Genomic DNA, 22,823 nt, shown 5'->3' with positions numbered 1-22,823 from the left:
CAACAAAATTGTTAGCAACTGATTGATTAGGATGACAGCAATCACATGGATAGAAATCATCAATTTCATAATAGTATCGATTCTTTAGACAACAATACGGTATTTGCCAATGTTTATTTTGTCTGCAACGATTTGATCAGATTGAAAGGTCTTTGATCGATTTAAAATATTATGTACACATTCAATAAAATCAGTAAGACTTCATCTAGAGCAATAAAAATAGAAAGCAATGTAGAGGTTTTTGACAATTTATTTGCAAAAATATTTCAGATATTTGAATGAACACAACATTTGAACAGAAGAGCAGGTTTAAAGATGACGATGTTGATCGATGTTTTCCGTGTCGATCAATATGATTGGATCATTGCTTAACCAATCGATGTTTCAATCCAGATTGATTTATCGTTATACCCCTAATGGATAAATAGCTTCCTAAAGCCACTGCAGTCCTATTTATTTTAAAATTGATTCCATATTTAATAGGATTTAAAAAAAATTATGACCTAAGATGTGTCTTTTACTATATATACTAATCATGTGTTGTCATAATATATAAATGGCCTCACTGCAAACATATATCATAACTACCAACAGTATGGTTATTGAGTAATAGAAACATTTTAGGAAAAAATCTAATCACAATTTTTCTGGTCAAATTGTCAAATTTTATTCGATTCCCAATTTTCTTCAATGCAAAATTCGCAAAGTATTTACAAATCTGACATGGAATTACATCATGCCATCAAACTGCAGCCACTGTAAACATTGTAAAAAGAGGTCAATGTTATCGAGGTGGGGAACACACCACTAATTTCGCTACTGAAAGTCCGACCCATATCAGCGTTAGCATAACATTAGACTATGTGAATTTGCTAACCTGCAAAACTTGAGAAAGAAGCTGCTTAGAGAGATGTGTCGTCCTGTATGTATTTTCTACTGTTAACGTTAATTAATGAGAAATATAGTAAGCCGAGGTTTATCCTTCTCTCTTTGCAACTTTCATTATTATTTTATTTATGTGGTGTTAAAGCAGCCCAAAGGAGCTTTCATTTTTATGTTGAGTTTGGCTGTGCTTGAGGACAAAAGCAGTAGTGTTTTACATGAAGGAAGGCAGACTTTTTATTATTTTTGTTATTCCCTGACTAAGATTTTTTCCCCAGTTATATATATATATATACATATATATATATATATATATGTATATTAGTGCTGCAACGATTAATCAATTAACTCGAGTATTCGATTAGAAAAAAATATTCAAATTAAATTTTGTTGCTTCGAGTATTCGTTTAATTAAAGTGGCGTTGTGATGGTTTATTTTTAAAGTTTTTGCATTTAGTTTTATTGATTAGGGTGGATACACTGCCCTCTGGTCTGCCTCTTTTCACATGGCTGAATCCAACTGCTCCCTGTTAAGACAAATGTAAGTTTTTGTTCGAGCTAATGTCATTCATAATTTAGTTTATTGGTATATTTAGCCGTTTTTATGTGGGAATATGTGTCTGAACCATTTGTTAAGAGCAATGTAAAAAAAACTTTAGCATTTTATAGCATTTAAGCTAGCGGAATTTTTCTATGTAAGATACCCTATTGTTCTTTTGTTGAACATAGATCCTTATTTTTTAGAAAAAAAAATATACCGTTTGAGACTCAGCACAGGTATTTTAATTTTTCATGTTCCTTATCCGATTACTCGATTATTCGAACTAACTAGTCCATCGATTAATCGACTACTAAAATATTCGATAGCTGCAGCCCAATATGTATAATAAATATATTGTCATATTACTTTCTCAACAATGTTGAGTGGTCTTAAGACCAATGTTTATTTTTTTTGCATTCCTGGATAGTTAAGAGATAATTAACAAGTTTGTATTTAGTGTGTATTCTAATATAATTTGAGCTATGTTCAAATATTAAATATAAATTTGCTCATTGAATCTAGAAATTTATTCAGGAAGTTTTCAAACTTTCTAGAGTTGTTTTTGAAAACAAAGGTTTGAATGGAACGTTGCATCACCTGAACCAATGCATATGAAAGTTAGTTTAAGTCAATAAAGATGTATTTTGCATTGATCATTTTAACCTATCAATTAATTAGGTTCACATTCGAGAGAAATGTAGCCCTGGCCCCCATTCATCCAATCTGATTGGTCTTATTAATGTCCCGTCCCCAGCAAAAAGTGTACATGCAGGTTATACTGTTATATCGTCCCTACCAATGCTGAGGCCAAAACTCCGACCTTGATGTCAAGACAATAGATGTAAGACTGACTTACCTGTGACAGTGAAGAGGAGTGAAGAGGAAGTGAGGGTGGAATGTTACGAAGATTTGGCCATCAAAGTAAAGTAAAGGGGCTGGACTGGACCTCTCGCATAATCAGTCCCATCAACAAGTTGAGCGGATTCTGCAATTAAAGCAAGGCCACATAGAACCATGGCACGCTACTACATCATACGAGGTCTGAGCCAATCACAGGGCTCACCTTGTTCGGTGACGCTACTTCCACGCCCCGTTTCCTAGGTGACGCCGATGTGGGCAGGGCCCGCGTGAGGACGCCTCATCGAACCACTACACATGCTCAGATATCAGAGAGTCAGACCAGCTCGGCTGTCGGCAGACGTTTGTTTTTGTGCATATTACAGCAATGGTTTTGCTACATTTAAACTTCAGTACAAAACAAAGCAGGTCTCAGTATCATTTTTAAGGCATCAAAATTACTATTCCACGTGTCCCTAAATTTGTCTCGCAGTAAAACGACATGTCATGTTGACGTTTGTTAAGTTACCTTTAAAAAATTCCAAAGCAGCTGCACTAGTGGTGTCGGGGCGGAGAGGAGACACAGACGTCGATAAACTAAGTATTTCAAATATGACGTCACTCACATTTAGTTGTGTAGTCATGGGAAGGTTATGTTCCTCATGTACATGCGCAGTGAGTACTTCAACCAGGGGGTTCGCGCCACTCGAATGACGTCGTTGTGCTACTCTAAGTGTATATACTCCATACCCTAGTTTTTATTCAGTCTTCGACAAATAGTTTACTAAAACCTTACGAAAAGGAGGACGACGAGTTTTCCAGGTAAATTTAGTTCAGTCTGCCCAATAGCTTCCGTTTTTTTAGGTGGCTAAATGAGAGAAAACGTGACGGCAAACCTAAGTAAAGACTGACCATTTGCATTAAGCTAGCAAGCAAGTTTGATTTGAGTAACAGGCCTACTAAAGCGATATTATTACAATTATAACGGACAATATAACGGCAATTTCCTAACTGTCTACATATATGTGTTTAGCATGGTGATATTTTGACTTTTTCAAATCAAAACCTGCTTGTGAACAGTAGGCCTTATACTTGCCTCAGCCCATTAATAATATGAGCTCTTTCACTGTACTGCCTAATTACCTTTTAATTGTTCAACACTGAAATCATGACGCAGATATAAAATTGGGTCCATATTTCACAGTCTGTATGATTTTATTCAGGATCAGCGATAGGGGGTTTGAGGGGGGGCAACCCAGACATGGGCCTTCAATTGAGATTTGAATGAAGTTTTCAATATTTTAAACGTACTATACTGCTATTACACCACAGATAAATTTACGAAATCACAATTTAAATACGAGCGGCATTTCAGAGCTTTTGAGATATTTTGGAAATATAAGGATGCATGCCACTTGGAGTGGGAACCACTTGGTACCTCACGATACGATACGATTTTCGATACAAAGCTCACTATAACGATGATCTGACGATATGACGATACAAGGATTTTCGATACATTGGTCAGGAAATCATTCTAAGATATTCTACAAAAAACTATCCATCCATCCATTATCTTCCACTTAGTCCGGTGTCGGGTCGCGGGGGCAGCAACTTTAGCAGGGAAGCCCAGACTTCCCTCTCCCCAGCCACTTCAGCCAGCTCCTCCGGCGGGATTCGAAGGCGTTCCCAGCCCAGCCAAGCGACATAGTCTCCACAAAAAAAAAAAAAAAAAAAAAAAAAAAAACTAATAAACAGAAAAACAAGCTTCTGCTGTGAATTAGAATGAGTTTATCACTAGTACACGTCCAATCCATTTGAACTGGGAGGGTGGCAGCGAATGAACGAATAGTGAATGAACATTCGTTCATTCGCTGCCATCCCTCCCACTTCAAACGGATTGAACGTCTATGGCTGTCAGTGGCAGCCAATGCCAGGCAATGAGTAATTTTGGGCCATTTAAGGTCATTTACCTGTTGATTTTCAGTTACTTCCTGTTGATTTTGGGGAATTTTATGGGTCACTTGCTGTTTATTTTGCGTTACAGAACAGGAAGTGACCTGGGAATCACCCAAATGAATAGGCAGTGACTCAAACTCAACAGGAAATGACCTGTAAATGCCCTAAAATAAAAAGCAAGTGACCTGTAAATGCCCCGAAAATCGGGACGGAATGACTGTGAATGATCTGGTTTTGAATGAACGAAAGTTCCCAGTCTAAATGGATTGGGCGTCGAGCTAGGGGTGGGCGATATGGCCTTAAACATGTATCACGATAAATGGAGCAGATTTATCTCGATAACGATAAATGACGATAAAGTCGTCCAAGCGGACTGTTATATAATTTGAAAATCTGAATCAATGCATGAAATACAGATTAACAGTTTCTTGTTGATTTAGTTACCAGCATTCAATTTGATATATTTAACAAATGTACATGCAGTCTAGACATTAGGTTTATACAAATGAATTGTAAACAATAAGAATTCAAGTATGAGCATTTATAACAGAGTGTATGGCTTGAACAATGTACATTGTCAAAATCGATATGCCTGTGCAAACATGTCATTGTAACACAAATGACTTGCAGCTCGAACAGTACACTTCAAAAAGACAATTTATTGTTAATGGCTGCTGTGACATAATTATTCAATACAAGTGTTTATGGTTTCAGGGTCTCCCCCCCCCCTCCCCCCAGTGCATTTTTAAATAAATGCACACATACATGAACCACCAAACAGACAGACAGACAGACAGACACACATTAAAGCTATATTGATCTTCTGCAAATGAAACACTTAAGATTTTATGATAGCAATAATGACACAGAATTAAACACATACAGAAAAATAGCTGGGGCCATTTGTGCTTTATGCTGAATGCTTTACCATCACAAAAGCTATCAGAGAAATCACACACAGTCAGATACAAAATAACGCGACATAGTAATTGCTAGATGCAGTCCATGCCCAATCCACTCATTAAATTCAGCCGTTTCGACAAGGTTAGAGCCGCTATCCGACTCCATTACGTTCATTTGTAGCGTTAGCCGCTAGCGGCCGCTAGCGTTAGCGGCTAGCGTTAGCCTGTGGCCTGGCTACCGGTAGAAAGCACTGAAAGCACCATCTCCGGAAATTGTGAGAACAAGGGAGGACAGCTGGTGAAAGCCCGTCTGGATGCCACCAAGAGTCTATTAACTGTCGGGTGAAAGTTTGGCGAACCTCCCTTAAGCCACACTCCATCACGTTTTGCTGTAGCATTAGCTGCTAGCGTTAGCTTACCGGGCTTCTGTTTGATTGGCTTCCTGATGATCACGTGACTCCCTACGTAAGTACATTCACTGCTTTCTTAAAGGGGAATGAGCATAGACGAACAACACAGAGTCAAAGCGGGATGAAAAGACTATTTTCTTGTTTTATTAATTTACCGAATTTACCGACATGGTCAAAATTACGTCGGTCATCGTGAAGAATTTCGGTGACGGTAAATTTTCGGTTTACCGCCCAGCTCTACGTCGAGCACTGTCAATGGCAGCCCTTTTTTTTTTTTTTTTTTTTAAATAGACACCTTTTTAAAACGATATCTTGATTCTTGACAGGAGCATATCGATAACCTTTTAGGATACAAAGTATCACGATATACCACCATTTCGATATTTTGTCACACCCCTAAATGCCAGTGTTACTTAAGAAAAAAAAAAAAAAATCTTACACCACCTCTAAACATGTCCAAACCGCTACACAAAATTATATGCAACACATTAAAGTGCCCAATTAATATTTACTGTACCAAATTGCATGACAGGCGCATAAACCTTTCAATAAAAGGTTTGTCAGAGGTAGTCAGTTCTTAATGTACTGAGAGTACTAAATACTGTACTGTATATCGTTTTGGCCAACCTGTCCTCAAAGTAATTTTTTCCTGATTTTTAAAATTTTTTATTTTTTAATCACGTCTTGTGTCTGCCGTTGTTCTCCTTTGTACGTCAATCTCCGGTATGAATATTTACAATACCACAACCAACCAAAGGAGTCCATATTAAAATTCTATTTCATTTAGCTCAGTCAATCAGAGAACAGAAAACTGAAGACATCAAAGACGTGACGGTGGTGACTATAAAATTAACAGGATTCAGGAGTTCATGATTATTGATATGTCAACATGGAAGTGTAAATCTGATTTGACAAAAAACATATTGGAAGTCTAGCTGAAAGCTGATTATTATTTTGAAATGTAATTTTAGAGTGGTAAGTCAATTTTACACACCCTAGAAAATTATTTTCTGTACATCTCCCAATTAACAAGATTATTTTCGTTTTAAGGACATGAATTTGAAAAAATAGGAACAAAAGACAAAAAGATATTCAGTTAGTATGATGACCGAACAAACTTGAGTTTTCCCACCGCCTGAAATTAATTTCATGTTAGGTGTGTTTGGATTTTATACCATTTTATTTCCACAAAGGTGGCTCCAGGTCAGCAAGTGAGGTCCATCATCTCACAAATATCACTGGAATTCATTCAAACATCATCATTATTCAAGGGAACATGGTTCGGAAAACAAGGTACTGTTCTCTACATGCTTCTATCACCTGTAGATTGTCTTTTTTTTTCCAAATTCAGGCATGTAATGGATTGGAAAATATTAGGGATGTCCCGATCCGATCACGTGATCAGAAATCGAGCTGATCGCGCCAGGGGATCGGAATCAGGTGAAAAGGATCGGGTTTTTAATTTTAAAATATATTTTTTTTTCTGCTTCATGCTCATACAGAGCCACAGCCTCTCACCCTCTATTCTGCTAAACAGTGTGGCCAAACTGTCCAGCTTGTGTTTTGTACTTAAAGTTAACGATGATTGGCAGGTTTGTAGCTTCGATCTTGCCAGAGAAGCTTGGTAGGTGTCAGATCAAAGGCACAAATGTGTCAATCATAAGTGTGCAGGAGCAACTCATTGTGTAAGTGGGAGACTGTTCTCAGCAGCGTGAGTGTCAAGTCTTGAGTGGATTTGAGTGGACTCACTCAATGAAGCATTTAATAAAGGCAAGCATTTACCAATGTTATTCTTTAAAAAATAATTCACATTTTGAAGGTGGCACAGTAGGACAGTAACGGTTTGGAACTTTTGTTCAAAAGAAAAAAAAACTTTTTTTTCAGTAGCAGATTGGTAATCGGTATCGGCAGATTCTCATAATCAGGTGACTCGAATTCAGGTGCAAACATGCGATCGGGACATCCCTTGAAAATATGATGTATTACGACGTGTGTCAGGACTCTGATTATTGATCATTTTTATTAATTAATTAATTTGTCTGTTGCAGACGTGTACAAAAGACAGTAAAGACACATGCTTCTGCAAGTAAGAATAAAATACCAACGAAGAAAGGTTTGGAATTTAAACACTATGATTTTTAAATTTCCCTCGTTTCATGTTATCAACATTTCAATTGTCCTGATACTTCATTTGCAATTTTGCACGCAGTACAGTAATTTCCCACAGCATTAATATTTCATTTGAAATATCCTGACTTACATTTAGAATGGCTATTCAAGAGCTGATACTGAAATTTATGATAGTTTCTGAATGTTTTATTTATTTTCTTGACATGGCACAACTCTCAAACTCAAAGATATAAGCAGGAGAAATCGCTTTGGCGAGACTTTGCTCCATCAAGCTGTACTCAAGGCAGATATTCAGCTATTGAAAGAAATCCTGAAGCTTGGAATAAATGTCAATAGAGGTGACAATACAGGTAAGATGCAGTGTAAACTGGAACTGTTTGAAGTTTTTTTTTATTTATGCTTTCAGTTTTCTTGCCCTCAGGACGAACCGCTCTACACGAAGCTGCTGTTCGGGATCAGTATGAAGCTTGCTGTTGTTTGATTAATGCTGGAGCTTTGGTCAACATTGAAACACGAAACAAAATTACACCGTTGCATGAAGCTATCACATTTGGCAATAAAAGGGTACTAAAAATACTTTAAGTAATACTTCAAAAGAAACATTCTTTTTTCCATTTGCAATAAATAATGTTGATCCTTTTATTTGACTGCAGATAGTCGAGCTGTTTCAAAAACATGGAGAACAACAACAGTTGAAAGCCGAAGAGGAACAAGCTACATTTGGAATTACCGAGGGACATTCCTTTCAAGTACAGGTGCCTAAGACAAAACCTAAGGGTACCCAGAATCGGCTTTAGAAAAGATAGTAGTCTGAGTTGCCCCTCGACAGTGATTTCTATTGACAAACATGTATTTTGAGGTTAATTACTGAATAAATATACCGTTTATCATTAGTTATTGTGTTCATGGAAATGAAAAGAATCCAATTGTTTTAAACTTTTCTAAGAACTATATCTCCCATGATACTTATTGGCAAAACCGCACTTGTTCCTCTACAAAGTGTCTCCCACTGTTGATTTATTTTTTTCTGGTTATAATATAAAAATATTAATTGAGTTGGATTAGGGAACCATCTTATCTTGAACAGGGGGTAATTTGGGCTTGTTTTATTGAACTGTGCGGGTTTTTTGGTGTGAATGGGCAGGAGACTGGCTGTCTGTTCAGCAGTAACAAGAAATCTACTATTCTCAGGGAAGCGGACCGAACCACACCACTTACACAAAATTGGGTGTGACAAAATATTGAAATGGTGATATATCTAAACCATTAAACGGTCATATTATAGGCTTCACTGTTGCATTCTAATTTATGCTGAATGCTTTACCCTCATTAAAGATATCAAAGAAATCACACACACACAGATGCAAAATAACGCGACATACTGATTGTTACGTGCAGTCCGTGCCCAATCCACTCATTAGGTTCAGCCGTTTGCACAAGGTTAGAGCCACTATCTGACTCCATCACGTCCAATTTATAGTGCTAGCCGCTAGCGTTAGCCTGTGGCCTGGCTACCAGTAGAAAGCACCCTCTCCTGAAATCGTAAGACCAGGGAGGAAAGCGGGTGAAAGCCTGTTTGGAGGCCGCCAAGAGTCTACTTAATGTCGAGTGAAAGTTTGGCGAAGCTCCCTTAAACCCGACTCCGTCACGTTTGCTTGCCAACAGGGCTTCTATTTGTTTGAGGTCCTGATAACAACGTGACTTCATACGTAAGCACACTGACTGCTTTCTTAAATGGGAATGAACATAGCTGAACAACACGGAGTCAAAGCGGGATGAAAAGACTATATTTTTTTCTTTTATTAAATTACAGAATTTACCGACATGGTCAAAATTAAATCGGTCATCGTGAAGAATTTCGGTCACGGTTAATTTTCGGTATACCGCCCGCCTCTAATTGGTATACAAGTGTGGCCTACATGATGTCCACGTATGTTGACACCAGGTCTCACTTATATTAATCATAAATGTATTTATTATATATTTTCTATGAATAAATTTAATTCTAAAATATTAAAATGTTAATAAAACCACAATTGCCATAATTAAAATAAATAAAAACCGAATTGCACTCTGGTTTTGGTCCACAATAACACTCCCACGTTGATTAAAAAATATATGTATGTACTCATAGTAAAATTCATTGCCTGTCAATGACAGCGATAAATTTTTAAACTGGAATGACTGTCTATGAATGAACATCTTTTTGGATTAATGGATTGGATGTCTAGCGTTGTCAATGGCAGCCAATGAGTTGAATGATTGCCTTATAAAGTGTTTAAAAAATCCACAAATAGGTGCAATCTTACGTAGCATGGGGGAACATTGTCAAACATTAACTTTTTCCTTCTTCTGTGACAGGGAGAACATGTCCAAAATGAAAACGTTCATTCGCTTTCAGCAAGCCTGCTGCTTTCAACAGAGGATGTTACTGGCCTGTCTTGGGATTTTCTAGCAGAAGATATGGACAGTGACCAAACTGTTGATTACATGCTTACAGAGAGTTCTCAGTCAGAGGACTGGCCTATTTACGCCACACAAGATTTCTGTTTTTCTTGAAGCAATGTTCAGATAGCTGATTCTTCTGATTCTTATATCCTCCCGACGAGAAGATTTAAAAAAAAAAAAAAAAAAAAAAAAAACAGCTGCTTGAAAACGTTTCGGCTTTGTTTTACAAGGAATTTGGCCTTGCTGCAATTCCATGATTGATTCAAAGGAAGAGACTGAGTACCTACGTAATTAACAGAAAATATGTTGTCCTTTGTTTTCAGATTTCATTCCATATGTCCGTGCAGCTCAATAATGCAACATACAGTAATTTGTTCATGTTAGATACAGATGGTTTGAATAGTGTACTCTCACTCATTGTAATATATTTCTATAATTAGCACATACTGAAGGTCTTCAATAAAGCATTTCTGACAGTAATTCGGTAGTCCATGTGATGATTTGCATTGTCCAAAATCCTCCATAAAGAAAAGTAAAACATGACCTATAAATGTAATAGAGCTACTCCGTCCTGCTCTGTGAATTAAATGTTATCATCTGCAAAATTTGAAACATGGTTGACAATTTCTTGTAGTTTACTGTACCTAAATCTATTTTGCTCAAGTTTCACACGTTTGTTTTCCAGGACCGAAAGTATAGATGGATAGCCAGGACATGTTTGACCCAGTCAACAGTAATTGCTTTACAAATGGGTGAGTGTGACATTTGTGTGTGATGTGGTAGACAAAGTATTTCATTTTGAAGTAATTGGTTGGTTATCCTAATGTAATTCTGGGCCCCAAACTAAGATTTCTTAGTCTGAGCACAGTATTCCGTAACCCAGAATTTTAGGGGCGCAAGCAGAAAATTTTTGGGCTGGTCATTCAAAATTGTCTTGTAAAGTATTTACATGACAAGTATTAAATAAAAAGGTTATGTTACACATTTTTTTAAATATACAGTAGCCACACAAACAATTGTTTGAGAAAATGGGCTACTGTACATTTGACATTTTTCTGTTAAAGAGAAAGGAGTGACCCCTGCAATCAGGAATGTGAGCCATCCAGTGATGACTCTATAAGTCTATTACAAGACTTGGATCCCAGCCGGGGAAGAGGAACACATGTAGGATCTGAAAGACATCATACATCTTTAGAAACTAATACAATCAGCCAGAAAAATAAGTCAACAGCAAGTCTTGTAAAGACTCCTCCAGGGACAGAATGGGGAAAGTTGACAGAGTGTGTAGCAAACAACGGTAAGTGATAACCAGTCACAGACATTTAGTTCCATACATATTTAGTAAAGCTTACTTTTCATACTACTACTGAATGTTTGTTGCAGGAAATGGGAAAGTGCTTAGCAAAATAAAACTTTACAGGAGAGATAGCAAAGGAGAAACTATACTTCACAGAACATGCAGAAGAGGAGATGTGACTTGTGTCAAAACCCTCATTCAAAATGGGATCTGTGTAAATATGAAAGATTATGCTGGTTGGTTTAGTATTAATAGTCACTGTCTGATAGTTCATTTTAATTTTTTTTCTTAATCATTCTATAACAGTCTTGTTTTCTACCCGTTGTTTTTTCAGGCTGGACAGCTCTCCATGAGGCCTCTGCAATGGGTCATGTAGAAGTGGTTAGGGAGCTGTTGAATGCTGGAGCTGATGTCAATGTTTCAAACCATGATGGTATCAACCCTTTACATGATGCTGTGGCACATGGATACTACCAGGTGATGAAGGCTAGAGTTGTTGTAATGACTTCCTAACTGATATCCCGATGTTGCCCAACCCAAAAATCTGATACCGATATCAAACTGGCACAGGTATATGCGCTCTTGGACTCAACATATTATTGCTAATTTTATTGTGACGCTACACCGCATGCTTTGAAAACTTTTCCAAATAGAATTAATATTCTGTGAAAAATATGACAACAACTTCAACTGAAGTTATAAAAAAAATTGCCAAAATAATATCCCATATAAGTAAATGAATTGAAATGAGCCAAAATGTCCGTAATTAACCCAAAATGCCACTAGGGGGCGACCAAGCAATACAAACAGGCAATCATATGACATGCCAATACAATGACAATTCCCAGTGTGCATTTTGCTGTCCTTTTGCACAAATTTTTATTCATTATTATGTGTTTTATTACTTTTCTTAGTGACTATACTAGTAATTATATGTGACGAGTTTATAACGTGTTGTTTTTCATTTATTGTTCATTTTATTTACACCATGATTGAGTTGGCTTTCCCTCAGTTAACAAATCCCAAGCATTTTAGTTTGGAGACATCAAAAAGGTCACTCAAAGCACAGGTGCTGTGACCAGCCCATGCATAAAGGCTGCAGGCTTGTTTATAAAATTATAACACACTATACTGTACAAGCTAGTACAAAACCGATACTGACAAATTCGAAAGTATTTTTAAATGAGTTTGATGGCACATATTATTGGGTGGTCGATTTTATTGGACAACTCAAATGAAGACAAACGTACCACCATAATAACATTCAGTAAAACTCAAATCTAAACCTAGTTAAGGTTGTATGGCATTAATACTGAAAAAAATCCTTATGGTGGAGGAGAGTTAGTGCTAAGCCTGTAGTCTTATTTACAAATGTCACTAATTTGCAGAGGGTTCTTTAGCGTGTGAGCACATTTGTTAAAACAACATTTTTGTACTCTGGGACGATACTTAATGAAGATTCATGCATCCACACTGAAATCCTCTATGTTGAATTAGTCTGAGGTTAATAGATTTAAAAATATCAACACACTATTTGAGTTCCTTCCATCAATCCATCTTCATCTTATCCGAGTCTGTATCATGTGAGCAGCAACTTCAGCAGGGAAGCCCAGATCTCCCATTCCACATACAATTTGTGCAGCTAGAGCGTCTCCTGAGTTCAGGGTTCAAAAGATCAAGGGTTCAATCCCAGGCTCCAGCCTTCCTGTGTGGAGTTTACATGTTCTCCCCATGCCTGTGTGGCTTTTCTCCGGGTACTCCTGTTTCCTCCCTTATTCTAAAAAAATGTATTGTAGGCTGATTGAACACTCCAAATTGTCCCTAGGTATTAGTGTGTGCGTGAATGGTTGTTAGTTTCATTGTGCCCAGCGATTGGCTGGCAACCAGTTCAGGGTTTTCCCTTCCAACTGCCCGTAGTTGGCTGGGATTGGCTCCAGCAGCCCCGCGACCCTCGTGAGAATAAGCGAAATGGAAGATAAATGAATCCTTATTGTGCTACATTTTAGAACAAGGAAGTGGCAACCTTCAGACAGCTTTATCGTGAGCAATTTCAAACATACCATATGCAGAATGATTTAACCTGCAATTGTGATTGCAATCATTTAAAAAAAAAAAAAATTTTAATACACGGATAACACATTTTAACCAGGGCACATTCCCATTTCCCACTCCTTAGCTATGCATGGAACAGTTTAAGAAATATTGGGAAATGACCTTAGCGCCTCTAACTATGTATGGTGCCCTCCAATGGGTTCAGGGATGGCCGCCACAACAGGCATTGACCACCGTACAGCCACTGCTCCATTCGGCCGTCTCAGCAATGGAGGCATAGAAAATGGTCTAATCAGACTTAATGTCAACCACCTTCCCCGAAACATTGGCAACGTTCAGTAGATGTTTCCAGCAGATCCTCAAAAGACATCTACATCTGCCAGGTCAAAAATGCATCTTTCACCACCATCAGGGACAACTCACTACCCGGGTGTGTTCAGTTGACAGCTTCACCCATCTCTTTAACAGTGTGTCCAAGACATGCAGCCTCAAGTCAGATGGAATTACAACAAAGTTGATCCTCGAATGCTAGTTCCAAGTGCACACATGGACACCCTCGTGTCTGAACATAGTGTTCGTGTCCATGATGAGCACAGACGTCAAATAACAATACACTACACTGGTTTTCGTCGGGGGGGTCCAGCACTCACTAGACATAAGCATTAAAGCAGAATGAGGGAGTTCCCGTCCCACCTGGAGGCCTGGATCCAGTTGTGGGCCCTATTTAAATTTGTCCCGCAGGGGAAGTGTTAATCCATTAATTTTACTCATATTGTATCTCATAGGATCACATAGAACACAAAACCCCTCCCCCATGATAAAGTTAGGTTACCGTTCACTCCTAATTTATTTAAGAGGTCGCTCAGCTAGGGTTATTGTATTTTCCTCAAGAAAAGTGTATGTTCTGTTTGTGGCACAGGTAGTGGAGATTCTGCTCCGGCACGGCTCAAAGCCTTGTGATAGGAATATACTTGGCCTCAGTGCACTTGACATGGCTGAGCGAGAGGACATAAAAGAGCTGTTGCTGGCACCATCCTCGATTCAAGTCCAGCCTGGTGAAATATCATAGCATTTCACCAATCACATTTAATTCCACACAAAAATGGTTTCTAACCTGTTTGAGTCCAACAATTTTTGCTCAATTGTGTTTTTACCTCCAGGTGAGTTATCCACTGAGGCTTCCTGCCGTAAGCAACTGCCCTCGCTTTTAAGCAACTGTCCCACCCAAAGTAACACAACAGAAAATATTCTAGTTAGAGTATCAGCAGATGGAGACAGAGCCATACAATTTGCAGAAGTTCAGATGAGAAAGAATGACACAGCAACTGATAACGTGAGTTAAGTTTCAGGTAAAACTCTCACCACTGTGGCTACTGAATAGAGTTGTTATATTAATACTGCTAAGTTATTATATTGTTTGGTTTGTCTGGATCGTCAATGATATAATGGCATCAAATTTTCCCCTTTCTTTCCTGTAGTGGAAACAATCAGTGGCTATAAAGGAAATTTTGAAGGATGTGGAGAAGAAGCAAATGGAAATGTCTACCTGGGCTCTGACACAACCAGAGGATGGAGGTAATGCTGCATCCTCGTTGAAAGCAACAATAGTGTTGATCTTTACTTTTATTTGTAACGACAACTGCAATTATGAATATTATCACTCGGTAACAGCTGATGATGCTAATGCCATTTCAATATTGTGCAAAATTTTTATGATGTAGCTCAAAGTAAACAAAACCCAGAATGTGTAATTTTCGTTTTGCTTTATTACAGTCAGATATTATGCAGCATTTACAGAAATTCTTGCTGCACTAATTGACGTACTTGCCAGGCAACGCCTGGAGAAGCATCAACTCGTCAACAAATATAGGTGAGGTTTCAGTAAATCACTTCCTTCCACAACAGCCAAAGAACATCTTTCTACTTTTGGTTTTGTGACCTGGCATAGCAAAATGAGCCAGAGGTCGCACAAATAGATTTTGAAGATAAAACGCAAAAATGTTCCTCATTTGACATTCAATAAACACCTCTTTTAAAGATTGAAGATTCCATTATCATGAAATAAACATCGCCAAGTGTTTAAAAATCAAATTTTGGTGAAGGTACCCCATCAAGATGTTAGAAATTGTCTCAAAATATACCATTACAATTGCCCATTTCATTTTTCCTTGTATGTATCCAATTTACAGGTATCTGTATAAAGACAAATGTATCATTTTGCCAGTTTCCCTACTCAATTCAATAATTCTATGTAGTCATGAGCTAAAATTAGCTACCAAATGCATAAAAAGTTCCATAATATGAAAAGTACTTATAACTTATATTATATTTATAGATAACGGCCTCTAATTTAGTCTACTGCCCGATATATTAGCCTCTGTTTAGCCTAGTATCACTCGCAAATGCATTGTGGGATACTAAGTCTATAGTTGGAAAATGCGATGTATGAATCTTTTCACAAAGACAACCTTTTCTATGGATTTTAAAAGTGGAAAACAAGATTGACTCAAGAAAACTGAATGGCTTTTTGAAGAAGACGAAAGTTACTGAAAATCAGAATCAGATGTCAGCCTGCAATTTGGTTGGTGGTTTAAACTCATGGCAGTGGAAGGAACTAGTATCCTGTCCACATACTTTTTTGACATTAATGGATGTGAAGGCAGAGATTGGGAAGAATCAGAGCTTGACGGCAGCACTAATACATTTAAAAATGATTCTGGGGATGTTTGTATCAATAGGAATGAATAGAAACGATGTTCAACATTAATTAATCAATCATGACCAATTGGTTGTTGATGAGGTTCAATGACAATATTTCAGCAGTGAAATGAAATACACTCACCTGCCACTTTATTAGGTACACTTAGGTCCAACTGCTCGTTAACACTTAATTTCTAATCAGCCAACCACATGGCGGCAACTCAGTGCATTTAGGCATGTAGACATGGTTTAAGGGCCCAAGTACACCAGATGCATGATCGTTGCGGTTCCGGTCCGGTTCAGTGTTGACTGCGTGCCACGCAGTACGTCAAAAACAGGCAAATCATACCGGCTGCGCACGGCTGCAGTCCGCCAACTCCGCTCCCTCTTGAGCGCTCGCGTGATCGCGCGCTATAATGTGGCATTTAGAACAACGAAAAACACACGAAGTCTATACTCATCAGAGAAGCAGAGAGAGAGAACATTTTTTCTTTGCATATTGATATTTTAGTTATGTCTGTCTCTTAATTCCAGATTGACTGCATCATGTTGAGATCAGGGCTCCTTGTGTGGGGGACGGGTGCGGGGCCCTATTGTGCCCTTGGTTGTGTCGGTGGCTTTTATATCTCTGTGCACATTTAAAATTTATGGCACATAACATCTCATAGAGCTGTTATAAACAACTGTTAAATATTCTGCAATATTTATAAAATGGATAGCGAATTATATACTACACGAGCTAAAAACAGCGTACAGCGGTACCTCTACATACGATCACTTCGACACACGATCTTTTCGACATCCGACGTAAAATTTGAGCCGCCATTTGTTTCTACATCCGACGAGTTGCTCGAAATACGACGACATGACAGCACTGCAAACGAACGCACGGTGGATTTTCTCGTGTGAGAAATCAACACAGTTTTCAAAAAAAGTTGATACAGTTGGAGAAACAAGGAAAAAAGTGATGCTTACCTTTGAAATGAAGATGCAAGTTATAGAAAAATATGAGCTTGGAGTGCGTGTCCCTGAACTGGCTCAACAATACAGCTCCGTGGTCCTCTTCCGACCACCGTTCGCCACTATTTATAAGTTAAGGTGAAAATTATCATTGTGGTAACATTGCCAAGGAAATCGCCAGCTTCGTCACGTTTTTATCATTAATTTAAGAACTTATCCAACACAAAACGCCCATTGTCTTAAGCAGTTGACTGCTCTCAAGAAAACGAAAGTATTATCTCTACCGCACCGACCTATCTCACTTCGCGGTGCGTTCAGGGACAGTAAAAAGTGTCCGCCATATTAGAATCCGATTCGTTACATTATTTACAGGAATAATTATTAATTATTCTTCTTATTATTATATTATTCTGAATTATTTATTTATAACTTATTTGTTTTTCTATGTTTAATTGCCATTTGTAACAGTGCCAGCAGTATTTATTAAGAATTTAGTATATGTTTTTAGGCTTTGGAACGAATTAATGGAATTATAATGTATTCCTATGGGAAAATCCTGCTCGACATACGACCATTTCGACTTACAAACAAGGTCCTGGAACGAATTAAATTCGTATGTAGAGGTACCACTGTACTTGGAATTGGTGTCTCAACACTGCAGATTCCTGGGCCCAGCGCAAACTGTTGATTTTTCTATGAAAAGTCAAGTAAAATGTAGGAAAGAAAGAGAAACGTCTCAAATAGACCACCAGGTCGAAACTTGTGGGTGTCTCTATTCTCTTTCGTACTTTTCCCCCTCGACTCTGTATATAAACCAACATTGTGTGTGCGCCGGGCACGAGAATTTCTGCGGTGGAACCACTTCCAGATACGCTGCTTTTTTTTTTTTTTTTTTTCGCTCAAAGTTGTCAGCACGTCGTGTGTTTGATATCATTGCCAGAAAAACACACATAATAGGACACCTTGCAGCTTCGCTTTTAATGCTGTCCTTATAATAACGATCTGCTGCATCGTATATCACTTTGTGACTTTCCACCTCCATGATGACACGTTCTTCATCCATGTTCGCTGGTGTTTAAACCATGAATATGCAACTGGGGTGTCATGTCCAGGCCCAGCTCCGCCCATTTTGTCGGATGTGTGTCCGGCAAAAATAGAAAATAGCCTATACCATCCGGCGGGCATGTGGCACACCGGAGATGGTTCGCAGTCAATCCGGAGCACTGACGCGGCCGGTATACGTTGAACAATAGGATATAATGAGAACGGATTGGCTCCGGCGCTACTTTTTACCGGAGTCGGACCGGAACCGCAACGATCATGCATCTGGTGTACTTGAGCCCTAAGACAATATCCTGCAGTTCAAACTGAGCATCAGTATGGGGAAGAAAGGTGATTTGAGTGACTTTGAACGTGGCATGGTTGTTGTTGCCAGAAGGGCTGGTCTGAGTATTTCAGAAACTGCTGATCTACTGGGATTTTCACGCACAACCGTCTCTGGGGTTTACAGAGAATGGTCCGAAAAAGAAAAAATATCCAGTGAGCGGCAGTTCTGTGGGCGGAAATGCCTTGTTGACAATAGAAGATTGGAAAAACATTGCCTGGTATGATGAGTCTCGATTTCTTCTGCGACATTCGGATGGTAGGGTCAGAATTTGGCGTCAGCAACATGAAACCATGGATGCATCCTGCCTTGTATCAACGGTTCAGGCTGGTGGTGGTGGTGTAATGGTGTGGGGAATATTTTCTTGGCACTCTTTGGGCCCCTTGGTACCAATTGAGCATCGTTGGAACGCCACAGCCCACCTGAGTATTGTTGCTGACCATGTCCATCCCTTTATGACCACAATGTACCCAACTTCTGATGGCTACTTTCAGCAGGATAATGTCCCATGTCATAAAGCTGGAATCATCTCAGACTGGTTTCTTGAACATGACAATGAGTTCACTGTACTCAGATGGCCTCCACAGTCACCAGATCTCAATCCAATAGAGCATCTTTGGGATGTGGTGGAACGGGAGATTCGCATCATGGATGTGCAGCCGACAAATCTGCACCAACTGTGTGATGCCATCATGTCAATATGGACCAAACTCTCTGAGGAATGCTTCCAGCACCTTGTTGAATCTATGCCACGAAGAATTGAGGCAGTTCTGAAGGCAAAAGGGGGTCCAACCCGTTACTAGCATGCTGTACCTAATAAAGTGGCCAGTGAGTGTATATTCAATTCATTGTTTCATGGCTTAAGCATAAATTGTTCCTCAGTATGTCCTGGGCTTTTGTGGCAAATTTGGTGCTTGTCCAGTTTAGGTAACATGCGGCTTGCTAAGCACAAATGAAAAAATAAATGTAAGTGCTTTTTTCTGTGTCCGTTTTCTCCTAATTTTGGAAATCCGACATACGCGGACCACCTAATTCCAAGTCGCAATTTCTGGCATTAAACATAGCAAAAATAGTTGATATGTCATTGGAAAGCTGAGACAGTAGTGCAGTACTATTTTTAAATGGCAAAATGTCAGTTTTGAAAAGTGGATCACTGTGACTCATTTTGTTCTATTTTCCAGACAACACACACTTTATCAATAAAAAACAATGTTTCCTTAATACAGAAGTATTTCTTCAGCCAATGGTCCACATGTGGTGAAAATTCAACTTATCTCCCTTGCTTCACGACAAAGGAACCTAGTGGCCATCCTTGAGAGGCAACTTGATTTGATACGATTGCACGACAGTGCAACGTTCACTAGTCACCCAACCAGTCATATGAGTCAAGCGGTGCAAAACCCAGCAGGTCAGCTCATACAAAAAATGACAATTCCAAGCCGAGGTGTTGTAAAGTTTTTGTTGAAGGTAAGGAATGTAGACCATATTCAAAACCCCCAAAACTTTGTAAATCTTACTGTTATTTCTATTATGGCACCATACTCTTTTCTAATTATCTGATTTGTGGTCAACACATGCTTACGCTACATTTTTTCGTCCACTAAGGGACGCTGTGTGCTAGGGGATGAATCTGTAAAGGACAGCCTTTCTCCAGAGCTCCGGTTGCAGTCCATCAGAGATAACGACATCCCAGTTAGTCCCAGTCCTTCGTGTATCCAGGACGAGGTTAGCCAATGTACTAACGAAACATTAACTGCCATTGACAGCGACAGATGTCCATTGGAACTGCAACAGTGACATTGTTTTACTTCTTTCTACACGCTTTTCAACCAGAGTTATGTTTATACAGTGGTCCCTCGACATAACATAGCTTAGACACACGATCTTTTCGACATACGACGTAAAATTTGACTCGCCATTTGTTTTTACATCCAACAAAATGTTCAAAATACAGCAATTCATGACAGCGTCGCAATTTCAATGTTTTCCCGCAAGATGGGCGCACGGCAGATTTTCTTGTGAGAGAAATCAACATGGGTTCCAAGAATGTTGAAGCAGGTGGTGAAAAACAAAAAAAGGTAAGGCTTACCAGTGAAATGAAGATGGAAATGATAGAAAAATATGAGTGTTGTTTGCCCATCCGTGAACTGCTTGACAATACGGCCGTAGATCTTGACGGTCCTCCTCTGACCTCCGTTCGCCTTTATAAGTTAAGGTGACAATTATTATGATTGTGACATCGCCAAAAAAAATGCCAGCTTCGTCAGGTTTTTAATCATTTATTTCAGAACTTGTGCAACACAACATGCCTACTGTCTGCCCTAACCAGGTACAACACGCAAAACACATCCGCCACATTAGAACCCGTTACATTATTTCAGATATTAGTATTACTATTATTATTCCAATTTTTATTCATGATTTATTGGTTTTGCTCTGTGTAACTGCTATTTGCAATAGTACCAGCAGTATTTATTAAGGATTTAGTGAGGTTTTTGGGCTGTGGAACAAATTAATGGAATTATAATGTATTATTATGGGAAAATCCTGCCCGACATACGACCATTTCGACTTACAAACAAGGTCCTGGAACGAATTAACTTTGTATGTAGAAGTACCACTGTACATTTACGAATGTGTACATATGTACGTTTTATCTTTAGTTTTAATAAAATGAAGACAAAAACAAAAAAAACTGATGCGATGTCTATCGCCATCAATGACAGTGAATCAGTTAAATTATAAAGTGTCAGTTCACGACAAAAGTTATTCCACATTTTATTCTGTATATTGCAGTTAGCAACTCTTGAATTCAAGTATTCACGCAAACGCACTGTAAGTTCATGATAAATTAACTGTCTCTACTGTCCCATGCCCAAGAGCTCCAGGGAGGCATGCGCTTCTACACCCGCACTCACACACATGGCAGCTCATTGAGGCAATTAGGAATACTGAAGAGGGCTTTATAATGGCTGCCTGGGTTTTCATTATGTTGAACGTCATTTGATCAACTCAGGGTTTCACATGTCCGTCATTAGTAGATGTTTTAGTTGAGTGGTACAAATGAGTGTTTTTTATTTTTGTTGTCCCTGTCCTTTATCAGGTGGTGTTCCATGAAAACCGTTTTTTTCATCCTCTCGATAAAAGGCCTGAATCAGAATGCTCTGAAACGGCTTTACTACATGGCAGTGCGAGTTCTACTCAGGAAACAGTGATAACAGGTCAGTTGTCGCTACATGCTGACAAGTTTCATTCCGGCAGTTGAACTCACTTCCTGCCTTGGCTACTTCCTAAAGGGTAATTCGAAATACGAACAATATGAAGCAGCTAGTGAAGTGACGATTTCAGAATTTCCTCTTTATCATGTCTGCCTTCGAAAAGATCTGTGAACAGATGATTCATTGCCCTTTTCTTTCAGATATATGTGGTGTATTTTTCTTATATCTTTCAGTGGCAAGCAACCTGAATCATATAATGAAAATCAAGACTGTCTATTTGGTGCCTGATGAAGAGCTGATACCAAATGCTGTACTTGACAACTACTGGAAGATGCTCGTACAGGGTGACACACGATTAGAATGGTAACCACTTCACCAACTCCAATATTTCATTTTAGGTGTCTCAAAGAATAAGTGTAAAATTTCATCGGTTTGCTCACCTATAGACATGGATTTATATCACTGTTTTATTTCAGGTTTGACATTTTGCCTGTTAAATGTCTCTAGTATTTTCTCATCATTTTTTTGTGTCAATTCAAAATGTTTTCACAATTTTAGACACGTTTTGTTTACTTCGCATGCACCTAAATAAGAATGACGCGCCAATAACAGCATTAGAAATACTCCAATAAATGGGCAGAAAAAAAATAAAAACTTGAAACAACTGAATTTTGTTTTTTCGTAGCTTTTCCTACCTAAGCGTATCCAATGCTTTGTAATTCCTAAACAGCAGTATCTGTAATGGTCACCAGGACCACTTGTATAAATAATAGATGTCTGTAATGAAGTTAATGGAAGGCTTACCATAGCAGGGTTAATCATTATATGCCAGTGTAAAGTTGCACTTGGAGTGACCCTTAAAATAATCTCAACTATATAGCAGCACACAGAAAAAAAATACAACATTATAAATCAACACTTTTGAATGAGACCATTTTGCAAACATTTTCTGTGTAGTTGAGGGACCAGTTTTATGTAGGTTCAGCAGCTCACAGGGTTAGGTAGAAGGAGCATGGTGGATGTGAAGTAATAGTGTTAGACACAGTTATGTGGTTGTGAGGGCCAGTGGGCGGACTGTTGCCGGGACTCCTTCCCCACCTACC

At 38.6% G+C, this 22,823-nt stretch overlaps 2 protein-coding genes across 3 annotated transcripts in view; one reads left to right on the top strand and one right to left on the bottom strand.

The window, feature by feature from the left end:
- hmgcra (3-hydroxy-3-methylglutaryl-CoA reductase a) overlaps nt 1-2,995 on the bottom strand; it is a 20,198-nt gene extending 17,203 nt beyond the window's left edge. Inside the window, exons 1-3 of one of the 2 annotated variants that reach the window (XM_057832001.1) lie at nt 2,790-2,995; nt 2,487-2,581; nt 2,280-2,408 (exon numbers count right to left, since the gene is read on the bottom strand). The gene's annotated coding sequence lies outside the window, so the exon portion shown is untranslated. The remainder of the gene's footprint in view (nt 1-2,279; nt 2,409-2,486; nt 2,582-2,789) is intronic. The other variant, XM_057832000.1, reaches the window with a different exon arrangement.
- Nucleotides 2,670-22,823, top strand: LOC130913400 (ankyrin repeat domain-containing protein 31-like). Its single transcript, XM_057832002.1, has 13 exons — nt 2,670-3,082; nt 10,795-10,861; nt 11,174-11,406; nt 11,493-11,642; nt 11,741-11,883; nt 14,378-14,513; nt 14,619-14,791; nt 14,937-15,033; nt 15,232-15,328; nt 19,729-19,969; nt 20,108-20,227; nt 21,606-21,723; nt 21,954-22,823. Exons 2-13 carry the CDS (start codon nt 10,809-10,811, stop codon nt 22,085-22,087), a joined length of 1,695 nt encoding a protein of 564 aa, XP_057687985.1. The 5' UTR covers nt 2,670-3,082; nt 10,795-10,808; the 3' UTR covers nt 22,088-22,823.

This window comes from Corythoichthys intestinalis, chromosome 3 (genome assembly GCF_030265065.1).
Source record: "Corythoichthys intestinalis isolate RoL2023-P3 chromosome 3, ASM3026506v1, whole genome shotgun sequence".
NCBI lineage: Eukaryota > Metazoa > Chordata > Actinopteri > Syngnathiformes > Syngnathidae > Corythoichthys > Corythoichthys intestinalis.
This window is presented reverse-complemented; position numbering and strand designations above follow the sequence as displayed.

Bases quoted from the DNA above. Each gene is read 5' to 3' on its own strand.
- LOC130913400 (XM_057832002.1), top strand. From the start codon at position 10,809: ATGGATAGCCAGGACATGTTTGACCCAGTCAACAGTAATTGCTTTACA. The intron at 10,862-11,173 runs GTGAGTGTGACA...TTTCTGTTAAAG, and splicing joins AGTAATTGCTTTACAAATGG to AGAAAGGAGTGACCCCTGCA. The intron at 20,228-21,605 runs GTTAGCCAATGT...GTCCTTTATCAG, and splicing joins CTTCGTGTATCCAGGACGAG to GTGGTGTTCCATGAAAACCG.